Source organism: Saccostrea cucullata, unplaced genomic scaffold (assembly GCF_032062105.1).
Source record: "Saccostrea cucullata isolate Sc308-1 unplaced genomic scaffold, CSIRO_AGI_Scuc_v1 ctg4031, whole genome shotgun sequence".
In the NCBI taxonomy this organism is placed as follows: Eukaryota; Metazoa; Mollusca; class Bivalvia; order Ostreida; family Ostreidae; genus Saccostrea; species Saccostrea cuccullata.
Window position 1 is genome coordinate 59631 of NW_026921756.1, and position 12696 is coordinate 72326.

The 12696-nt window shown below is 29.6% G+C and overlaps 1 protein-coding gene across 1 annotated transcript; it reads right to left on the minus strand.

The window, feature by feature from the left end:
* Positions 1–352: 352 nt before the first annotated feature.
* LOC134260692 (uncharacterized) lies at positions 353–3391 on the minus strand. Its single transcript, XM_062743237.1, has 2 exons — positions 3328–3391; positions 353–2288 (listed from the first exon to the last, which is right to left on the minus strand). Exon 2 carries the CDS (start codon positions 1948–1950, stop codon positions 391–393), a length of 1560 nt encoding a protein of 519 aa, XP_062599221.1. The 5' UTR covers positions 1951–2288; positions 3328–3391; the 3' UTR covers positions 353–390.
* Between the last annotated feature and the right edge of the window lie 9305 nt (positions 3392–12696).

Sequence of the window (12696 nt, forward strand, 5' to 3'; positions counted from 1 at the left end):
GAGTTTTACAGAAGATTTTGATGACGTGATTTGCAGGCTAACAGAAATCAAGACAAGCAATGAAAAAACATTGAAAAACCACTTGAGCAAAGTAAAAGAACAAATAAAATCTCTGAAATCTCAGATGGACAAGAAAAATTTCCAGCTTGTTGACACCATAGAATTAATTGAGACAGAATTATGTCATATTTCACAGCTCGATCGACAGCTTAAAAATTCTTTTTTTTTTTTTTTTTTTTTTTTTATTATTCACATCTCTTTTTACAATATAAAACATTGAATTAATACATGATGTTTTTTTTTTTTTTAAATAGAGATAGGTAGAAAGAGGAATAGAGGAGAACAAAAGAAAGAGAGGAGAGAGAGAGAGATAGTAGTGAAAGAGAGAGTTTAATAGAAAAGTTGGTTCCATCTGATCCACTGGGCATCAAATTTTTCTTTTCCACTATTTCTATAAGATATAAATTTGTGTATTTCATAATAAAACTTCATTTGTGATATTGCAGCACATAAATTCAAAGATTTCTTAGTACATCTTGATGTGTAAACATAATATTTCAGCCAAAGGGCAATAGTATTTTGAATATCAGTATTATTCTCAATGTAACCTAAAATAAAAGATTTTTTTGTAATATTAATGACTAGACCAGTCTTATCTTCAAGAAAAATTACAAATTCTTCTAGAAAAGATTGTGTATAATCACATTCCCATAAAAGGTGTTCTATTGTTTCTTCTTCTGAGAGGCAAAAGTTGCAGTATTTAGAGTCATTTTTGTTAATTTTGAATAAAAATGAATTTGTTGCTAGAATTCTGTTTATAATTCTATATTGAAACCATTGGAGTTTACAGTCTTTTGTCACTCTGAAGGGTATTTTGTGGAATTTTTTCCATTCTTTATTGTCAATCTGTAACATCTCACTCCACTTTGTTTTACCTGTTGACATAGAGGAGTTATGGTTAAGAATTTCATAAAAACATTTGGATTTGTGACATTTCATCACCTTGTAGATAATTCTCATAATTAATGGGTTTTCTAGCTTTTTAATAGGTATGTCAAGGCCAGAATTTTTTATCCAAGATTTTATAGCATGAATAATACTACTATATTCTAAAAAATTCATCTTAATCATGGGATAGGTATTACAAAAAGATTCAAAACTTAGAAAAGAACCATCTTCATTGATAATATCATTAACTCTTCTAATGTTGTTGTTAAACATTTGTTTATTATAAAAGGGTTTCCCCCCAATACGAATCATTGGGTTGTAAAACAGAGGTGAGTCACCAGCAACCTCAGATACTATCTCATGATTTTGTAGTATTATCCAGGATTTGAAAACATCTATCCAAAATTTATTTTTCAAAGTCTTCAGATAGATTGTGACATAGTCAATTCCACAATTTATAAATTTGTCTAAGTTGAAATTTGGAATGAGATGTTCCATACCCCTATTTGTAAAAATGAGCTGTCTTATCCAAAATAATTTCATAGATGATATAAAAGACTTTAGGTTTAACATTTTCAATCCCCCATCTTCATAATTTTTAATAATAACTTCTTTTTTAACCCTATGAATTGAATTATTCCATAGAAATGAGAAGAATATTTTGTCTAATTCTTTGCAGTATGATTCAGTGGGATTTGGTATTGACATTAAAATGTGATTTAATAGAGGTAAAACTAATGTCTTAATGACTGTTATTTTCCCAATTGGAGTTAGGTACCTTTTCTCCCATTGTCTAAGTATTGATTTAATCTGTACTAGCTTGGGATCATAATTTAAATATAGTAACTTATCCAATTCCACATCAAAATGTATTCCTAGAAGGGTAAATCTAGTAGTTCCCCAGTTAAGATTGTAATTTGGCAGTAATATTTCATTGCTATACTTTTTGGAGCCTATCCATACTATATGAGTTTTGGCATAATTAATATGTAAGCCAGACATTTCTGAAAAACTCTTTAATGTTTTTAATGTTTCCGCAAGGGATTCTTTACTACCATCAAGAATAAGAGAAGTGTCATCAGCTAATTGAGAAATCTTTTTTTCAGTATTGTTCACAGTTATTCCTTTAATATTTTTGTTTAATCTAATTTGAATTGCTAGTATTTCTGCACATATAATGAATATATAAGGGGATAATGGGTCCCCTTGTCTGCAACCCCGCTGGATGTTAATTCTTTCAGAAAGATTACCACCTTGATTTATTGCAGATGTAATGTCCGTATTAAAAAGTGACACCCAATTCCTAATTGAGGGACCAAAGTTAAAAAATTTAAGTGCTCCTTGAATAAAATTCCAGGACAAAGTATCAAAGGCTTTTTCAAAATCAATAAGTAATAATAACCCAGGTATATTTTCTTCTTCCGTATAATGCATTATATCATATATTAACCTTGTATTTTCACCTATATATCTATTAGAGATGAAACCTGTTTGATCTTTGTTAATAATTTTGTCAAGGTATCTTTTTACTCTATTTGCTATAGTACCCGATGCAATTTTATAGATAGTATTTAACAAAGTGATTGGTCTCCAATTCTTTAAGTATTGTCTTGGCTTATCACCTTTTGGTAAAAGTGTAATAATGCCATGTCTTTGTGTAATAGAGAGACTTCCACTTCTATAACTGTAATTTATAGATCTAACTACAAAGGGACCAATATATTTCCAAAACATCTTAAAAAATTCAGCAGAAAAACCATCAGAACCTGGAGATTTATTAGATTTCATTTTGTAGAGTGTTTCTGAGGCTTCTTCCAAAGTAATTTCACCTTCTATAGATTCTGTTTCCGTACTAGAAAGCTTTGGTATTTCTTCATTATTTAATTCATTGAATAGATCAGTATTTGGGTTTACTGTACTAGTTCTATATAGTTGTTCATAAAATAATTTTGCTTCTTTTAAAATTTCTGATTGATCATAAATAATATTACCACTATTATCCTCCAATCTAGGTATAATCTTACTAGTAAAATTTCTGGATTCTAATGCACAAAAATAGTGTGTTGGTTTTTCGCCTTCTTCGACCCATTTTGCTCTACTCCTGATATAATTACCTTGCAATTTATGCTTTCTAATGTTCTCCAATTCTTGCTTTTTACTATATAATTCATCAATATTACTTTCAACATTTTCTTCTAATAGTTTGATACTTTCTATTAAAATTTTCTCTTTGTTTTCTCTTTTCTTTTTGATATATGATGCATATGAAATAGTTTTACCTCTTATCTCTAAAAGCAGAGTTTCTAAAAATAGCTGATCATTAACAGTGAAATAAAAATTGGAATCTGGAATATTATCTATGTTGTCAAAGTTATATACTGGGATTGCATACTGTTTCTTAACCTCTAAAATTACATTTTTAATGCAATCTAAGTAATTTTCATCAGGCTTGGGGTCAATTACTTTAAAATGTAATTAATTACTTTCAAATACATTGATTATTTTGTCAATTACTTACAATTACAATTACATTGATTTTTTCAAATGTAATTAATTACTTTCAATTACTTTGGCAAATGTAATTAAATACATTTCAATTACTTGAGTTTTATTTAAAAAAAAAAAAAAGAAAGAAAGAATTTTTTGTAAAAATAAGATTTTTTCTATAGTGAATTTTTATTGGGTGTTTTTGTTCTTGGATATGACAGGGGTTCACACCTGGACCAATTTAGACCTTTACCTATAATGACTTGGGCAATGTGACACACTGTATAAACAAATTAAATTAAACATTATGAGACATTTAATTATTGTACAAACACAAGCCCATGCTACACCAGCATGGTGTATGAAGTTTGTTACTTTCTTGATTCCATATTTTTGAATAAAATAACTTAATATTTCTCACAAATCTATTCAGTATTTTCTATCTTAAAATTTATAGAATACATGCACATGTAAATCTTAAAGGGGATGTAGTTAGTTTATAATTACTGTAAAACAAATTAACTATCTAAACCATCTATTGTAACTTTCAAGTGGGAATAGGTTATAAAATTGAGATTTTCAAAAAGTGGGAATAGGTAGTATATATCCACCAGTGTAAAAACTGTGTATCAGTATATAAACTTTTATTTTGAAAAAAGTAATTGAAATGTAATTGAAAAGTAATTGAAAATACATGACCTTTTTTGAAATGTATTTAAATACATTCAATTACTTGTAATTGAAAGCTCACTCAAATACAAATTACTTCCAATTACTTTGAAAAATGTAATTAATTACACTTAATTACAATTACTTTATTCAATTACCCCATCCCTGCACACAATCTTTTCAGTTCCCATTACCGGCGGCGTCTTTATACATGTACAACGTAACACCCCCCTGTGTACCTGGTCCTAGTTGTTGTTTTAACAATTTACTGACATATTTAAAAAAAACGGTACCGTAGCAGATCACTTGAATATTTTAAAATATATGTCATCAACCAGAGAAGATTAAATTTTGGATCAATCCCCTCCCTTACCACACATACAATAAAAAATAACTAATTTAAAAAAAAAATGATATCAAGAAACTAAGAAATAAATAGGTCCCTGATAAAAGCGAATATTGCAAAGATTTAGTTATTCTTATTCGTCTGTCATGAAAAAACCCATCAAAGTATATCTTTCTGAGAATTTTTATTATATATGTACATAAAAAATAAATATTACGTAAAATGTAAACTTAGAATAATATGCTATATCACCATAATAAAATAATTAGTTGAGATCCCGAAAAAAATAACCCAAGTCCCGAATCGTCTTTACCCAAGTCCCGAACCGTCTTGTCGCTAGTCCCGAAACGTCGTATAAGTCAGGTCCCGAAACGTCGTGGTCCCGAAACATCTTGCACCCCGTTTGATTCACAGATACCAAAACAGAATCACTACTCTGATGTAATTAGTTTTAAACACATCGTGAATAACAATAAACAAAAACGTTTTCTGAGAAAATTGTGCTTATATTTATAAAGATATTAAATAAAATATGCTCCCCGGCCTAACTTCCCACACCTATATTTATTGCAACGTACAATTTCTTTTGTTTTGTATCTTATTCATGCTTCAAATTTACCAGCCTTGTTTACATTTGGAACTCATTGGATTGTTCGTAGTAAATGGACTGAGTACGAGTTATCATCCGTGATTCTTTAGCTACATTGCTAATAAATAGAATTAATTCTATTGTTAAGGGGGCTCTCTACACCTATAAAGTATAACTGATTTTTATTGCATGCATTTGTTTCTAATAATAGGCGGGCAATTATAGGCCCCATATCCGATAAAATAAGGTTCCAAAGTATTTCAATTTATTATTTAGAAATATTTGAAATATTTTATTTATTTTGTTAAAATCCCTCCTATCAATTTTTTTAAATGCCCATTGCTTTAAATTTCTCTTCAAAGTTTAGTGTTATAAAATATTGAAATAATAACCAACAAAGTTAAAAATAAAATCAACATAATTTTTATTTAAATTTACAAAAATAGACAAAAGAAAAACTAAAACAGCATTTTCTTGAGAACAGCTGGTTGGATCCTCTTCAATATCTGAAAAGATATATAATATCAAAGGGTAAAAACAATGAAAAAAAGAAATTGAAAAAAATTGAAAAACTGTCAAAAATTTATAAACATCACAAAAATTCAGATGTGAGAGATCCGCTTTAAGAGTGGACTCAAATATCTTGGTACTGTTTTTTTTTATAAATTCAAATAAACTCTACTTGCACAAGTATTAAACAAATGTCATGCAAGGACATTGAAAGAAGTTCTTATTGTACATGTATTGTTTTTCAATTAGTTTAAGCGAAAATCATCGCGTTTCCAGTCAATGACAAAGACATGTATTTAGTGAATTCATGGTTTTGAGAAAGGTAGATTTACTTACCGTTTTTATCCAATTTGCATGTGTTATCCAGTGCTATATACGAGCGTATAACAAAACAAGTTAAGATGGTAAATTACCAGAAGCGGTAAAAGAAATTCCTAGAACCAAATGCACAAATCATCTAAAACCTGCACGTTTCCCATACTTGTAAACAGCTGACAATCAATGTTGATCAAACGTTTGGGTCATGCGAAATTTCACCGGGTATAACCATTCATTCGGGTGTAAACAAATTGTGAACAGAGTATCCTCTAGTCGATAGGAAGATAATACATATGTCTTATCGGATCAAATTTGCATTTTGGGGGGATATATTTTGCTGGAAAGCATATATGCTTATTGAAGAAAGAAATTTCTGTGTGTATGGCATTTTGACACGTAATGATGAATTAGCATATGGACAAACCATGTTTTATATCATTTTTTTCTCTCACCTAAAAATCTTATTCTAATAAGTTTGTAAATGTATTATTTAATAATTGAATAAGTAGAAATTGAATAAATTGACAAACAATTCAATTTTAAAGAAAGGATAAGTATTGGGCAATACACTATATATTAATTGATGTGATATAAAGGACATTCCATCCACATTATCGCATGTTGTGTTATACTCAATGATTTATCGGTGTTAAGTGAATTTGTATCTGATCATTTGGGATCAAAATGGCGTTTTTACGGAAGTACGCCATGTTGTGACGTTGTAGAGGGCCCCCTTAAACCAGGTCCATAGGACAATATCATTTTAATGATAGAACATTCTATCTGTGGTTATGTCAGAGGGCTTATCCTGAAACACACATGTCAGTCTATTCTAACAATTTATCTTTTGGAAATTAAAAGTTGTGCTACCACCTTTAAAACCATACTTTACAATGTAATTTGTTTATCTGAGATAATTTTCTACACATTTTGCATTGCTTTTCTTTTATGAGAGTGAAGGTAGGGCAAAATAGAGATAAGAATATTTCTTTATCATGCATTTCAATGTTTGAATATAATATCATGATTATAAAAGTGTGGTTTTATTCATATTAGATATAATAGGTTTATACCTGTAATACTCTCTAACCCAACACTCGTGCAGTCCATATCCTTTCACTATAAATCATGGTGAATTCTGACCCTTATTTTTCAATGCCATTCTTACTGTTTAACTTTGCTTGTACTAAAATTTAAGTCTTGATGCTCATGTTGATAGGCTCATTAGGCTTGTTGGGTTGACTACTTTTGATATATAGCCTTCATTTTTACATATGTAATATCAACTTCATGGTTTATAAAGCCAATACTATAAAACCAGTTTCTTTAGAGCTCAGCAGATGAGAATCATTTTACATATATCATAGTTTTCCTATTAATGTCAAGGTTGGGTTGGTAAAGGAAGGTTTAACATAAACGTGATAAACTGAACATATTTTATTATCTGTACCACATATTTCATTTCCGTGTGTGTACTTCCTAGATCTTATACAATGTTATAAATCTGAGTAGATACTTCTGGTAGTAGCAAGGAAATACTTGTACTTTCACAAATATTGCATCCTGTGTTGTATCACAAACTGTAAATGAAAAACATTAACACATTGAATGGTGGTCATTAGTCTCAATGACATCACTGCATGATGAAATTCAGACAGAGACAGAGTTTGTCTAGTCTCATGTATCTTTTGTCTTTCCCGAAATCGTCTTTCTCTTGATAAAAACTATAATGATATAAAATGTAACAATTAATGCAGTTAAACATTATCATTGATGTTTCCTTGTATTTCCAAGGTTTTAGAACTGAAATTGGGGCTTTTTCTGGGTTTTTCAGCCAAAATAATTATGTCAACTAGTGTATGCAAATGACCCTTTGAACATTGAATGGGCTACATTTGCACATTTACGGTTTATATACTGGTAAAGAATAAATTTTGCCTGAGCAGTATAGTATGATTCTATCTACCATAATCCAGGCAACCATAATGATTCTTGTATATTTTGATTGCTGTGATTGATTTACCTTTTAATTTTTATGTTGTGAATCTGGATTTGGTCATTCTGTGTGTGTGGGTTTTTCATAGGTTGTGACTCTGGATTTGGTCATCCTGTTCTTTTTTTTTTCTTTTTTTTTTTTTTTAGGTTAATTGTGATGCTGGATTTGGTCATCCCATGTTTTTTTTTAAATTTTATTTTATTTTTTAGGTTGTGACTCTGGATTTGGTCATCCCATGTTTTTTTTGTTATTTTTGGATTTGGTTATCCTGTAATTTTTTTTAGCTCATCTGAGCCAAAGGCTCAAGTGAGCTTTTCTGATCAAAATTTGTCCGTTGTCTGTTGTCGTCGTTGTTGTTGTTGTCGTCGTCATTGTAAACTTTTCACATTTTCGACTTCTTCTCAAGAACCACTTGCCCTTTTTAACCAAACTTGCTACAAAGTATTCTTGGATAAAGGGGATTCAAATTTGTTCATATGAAGGGCCACGCCCTTTTCCAAGGGGAGATAATTATGAATTAGAGAAAAATTAATGGCATTTTTTAAAAATCTTCTTCTCAAGAACCACTGGGCCAGGAAAGATGGAACTCATGTGGAAACATCACCAGGTAGTGTAGATTCAAGTTTGTTCAAATCATGACCCCCGGGGGTAGGTTGGGGCCAAAATGGCCGATCAAAGTTTTATGTAGGAATATATAGGAAAAAATCTTTAAAAACCTTCTTCTCAAAAACCATAAGCCAGGAAAGATGAAACACATGTGGAATCATCACCAGGTAGTGTAGATTCAAGTTTGTTCAAATCATGACCCCCGGGGGTAGGGTGGGGCCAAAATGGCCGATCAGAGTTTAACATATAGGAATATATAGGTAAAATCTTTAAAAATCTTCTTCTCAAGAACCACTGGGCCAGAAAAGATGAAACTCATGTGGAATCATCACCAGGTAGTGTAGATTCATATTTATTCAAATCATGACCCCCGGGGGTAGGACGGGGCCAAAATGGCCGATCAAAGTTTTACATAGGAATATATAGGAAAAAAATCTTTAAAAATCTTCTTCTCAAGAACCACTGGGCCAGGAAAGATGGAACTCATGTGGAATCATCACCAGGTAGTGTAGATTCAAGTTTGTTCAAATCATGACCACCGTGGGTAGGGTAGGGCCAAGTTGAACGATCAAAGTTTTACATGGGAGTATACAGGAAAAATCTTTAAAAATCTTCTCAAGAATCACTGGGCCAGGAAAGATGGAACTCATGTGGAATCATCACCAGGTAGTGTAGATTCAAGTTTGTTCAAATCATGACCCCCGGGGGTCAGGCTTGGGGTCAATTACTTTAAAATGAAATTAATTACTTTCAAATACATTGATTATTTTGTCAATTACTTACAATTACAATTACATTGATTTTTTTCAAATGTAATTAATTACTTTCAATTACTTTGGCAAATGTAATTAAATACATTTCAATTACTTGAGTTTTATTTAAAAAAAAAAAAAAAGAAAGAAAGAATTTTTTGTAAAAATAAGATTTTTTCTATAGTGAATTTTTATTGGGTGTTTTTGTTCTTGGATATGACAGGGGTTCACACCTGGACCAATTTAGACCTTTACCTATAATGACTTGGGCAATGTGACACACTGTATAAACAAATTAAATTAAACATTATGAGACATTTAATTATTGTACAAACACAAGCCCATGCTACACCAGCATGGTGTATGAAGTTTGTTACTTTCTTGATTCCATATTTTTGAATAAAATAACTTAATATTTCTCACAAATCTATTCAGTATTTTCTATCTTAAAATTTATAGAATACATGCACATGTAAATCTTAAAGGGGATGTAGTTAGTTTATAATTACTGTAAAACAAATTAACTATCTAAACCATCTATTGTAACTTTCAAGTGGGAATAGGTTATAAAATTGAGATTTTCAAAAAGTGGGAATAGGTAGTATATATCCACCAGTGTAAAAACTGTGTATCAGTATATAAACTTTTATTTTGAAAAAAGTAATTGAAATGTAATTGAAAAGTAATTGAAAATACATGACCTTTTTTGAAATGTATTTAAATACATTCAATTACTTGTAATTGAAAGCTCACTCAAATACAAATTACTTCCAATTACTTTGAAAAATGTAATTAATTACACTTAATTACAATTACTTTATTCAATTACCCCATCCCTGATTTTCATCATGAAGTAGAGAGTTATTAAACTTCCATAACCCCCTACCTTTCTTAAATTCATTAAAAGCTATAGACAAGGATATTATGGAATGGTCTGATCTATAACTAGTATCTATAGAGCATTTTTCCAATCCTGACAAAAGGGTTTCAGATATTAAAAAAAAATCTAAACGGCTTTGCTTCAATGGAGTTTTTCTTCTCCAAGAATATCGACGCTCTTTTTCGTGAAGCTGCCTGAAAGGGTCAATATAACAATTATTTTCTATTATTTCCAAAACTTTATCTCTTGCCTTTGGATTATTGACAGATTTATAATTATAATAGTCCAAATCTGGATTCAAAACTAAATTGAAATCTCCACACAAAATAATATTTCTACATTGCATATCATCAATATATTTTTGTAAATTTTCAAAAAAAAGTGGTGTATCATTATTTGGACCATAAATGTTACATATCAATACCTCATGGCCCTCTACAGATGCTTTAAGTAAAATAAAGTTTCCTTCAAGGTCGCCCTTTTCTGTTAGAGGTTTAAAATCAAAGTTGTTGTTAACTAGAATTGCCACTCCCCTAGAGTTTGTAGAGTATGAGCTGAAAAAGCATTGGTAACCGCTGATACTAAAACAAGTCCCACGGAGAAAATAAGTCCCACATGAGTCCTACGTGAGACCCACAGCAAAAGAGCCAATAAATACATATAATAAAGGGTTATTTTGAAAGAATATTATATTTATATGATCATATATCAAAAAAAAATTTGATAAAATGTTTTAAGTGTGTTAAATAGACGATTGTAAATTTCAGACCACAGTCAAGAACGATAACTCTGTTCAAATGTAAACAATGGCCAAGAACTATATTGACAATGTTTAATTACTGTTGATAGCTAACTTTTTTTTCTAAAAAAAAAAAAAATAGATATTTGTAAAAATATATTCTTAATAAGGAAGTTAATTTAATATGGTGCTATTTCTGAATTTAATTTGTTCTTCTGTTTTATTTGAATTTTTAAGTTTCGTTTGAAAATATTCTTCCAATTATATTATATACAACTCAAAGTAAGTTTTATTTTATTATAATGATTTTATATTATTACTTTGTTTCTTACAAACTAAAATAGTTTTACTGTGGTTTTATGTAATTTAACAACAACTTGGTAAGTTTTCCTGACACCCATATTTATTGTGTATATACACATTTCACAGACACCTGTAGAGGTACGTCCCTGGTATACCTGTACACAACACCTGGGGATGTTATTCACACCTTTCAATCTCCTTGTTGTTTGTATACCTATTACAATAACTTTTGAACAAGGCTGGGTCTAGGTTACACCATTTGGAATTCAAATAAAATATTTAATTAAATGTAGAATTATTGAAATTTCAGCTACTATTATGTATGACAAATAAGGTCATTAATCAAAAATTTTCATATTTGATTTCATAAATAAAAACATTCCTTGAAAATTAAATTAATAAAGAATTATGATTCAGAATAGACTAAGTCTATAAACTGTTTTGTAAATTCTTGACTTGTATGAAAAGATTCCAAATAATAGTATTAAAGGCACAACCATTGAAGTTTTGTATTAATTTGTAGAACAAATACCATGCAGAAAAGTAACTGTTATCTATCCATTTTCTTTATTAAAAAATGTGTTTCTTATTCATCATGTAAATAAAGAAAAAAATTAGATTATTAAACAAATGTTAAAGCCAGTTTACTCCTGGATATGGAACATGTCAGAAAAGAGTATTTTTAAAAATAAACTTGGAATTTTATCATGTGTTTATAGTGATTTGATTTACACCATGAATTATTGGTACCAAAAAAAAAAAGTCAACGAAATTAGATGTTGAATTTAATTTTGATCTGAAAGAATTTTTTTTTAATGAACGAATTTTATATACGGACTTCAGTAGCCAAACTTTAATAGTCCATAACTTAGGTTCTGAAATCCTGCAATTGCGTTATTGAATGTCAGTGAATTCAATAAGTAAGTAAGTAACTAACTATTTATTAAAGTGACATTGTGCATTATAAGAATTGTAATTTGCACCATAAACAAATAAAAAAATTAAAGCTGCAGTCTTATAATTATAAGAAGTGCTTTTCATCTTCGACAGAAGGACTTTAACAGAATTAAAACACTTGTTATAACTTAATAATAAACACGTTTATTTTCCACAAGTTCATCATATTCACCAAATATATTTCCAGGATACCCGAATAAAAGCCCATGCATCTGAGTACTAGTTCTCTAATTAACTGAAAGTTTTTCACAACGCAAGTGTCTTTAATGGATGAAAACACACCTATCTCAACTCAGTCAACTGGAATTCTGATTTTTGCAGTTTGATTCCTCATTTCACTGAATTGTTATAAAATACAAAGTATTATGTTTAATGTAATTTTTAAAAAATTCAAATACTAGTTTATCACTGTTGTCAGATATAAATCACTTTCCAATTTCATACCATGTTATGAATGAGTAAACTAGTTCACTTTCTATATTTTTAAAACAATACTTATAGGTCTATATAATTTCCTACGACTGTATAGTCGTAATTTTCAAAAGAAAGAATGGCTTTAGATTATTGAGCTAATACATTGCACATATTAACTAAAA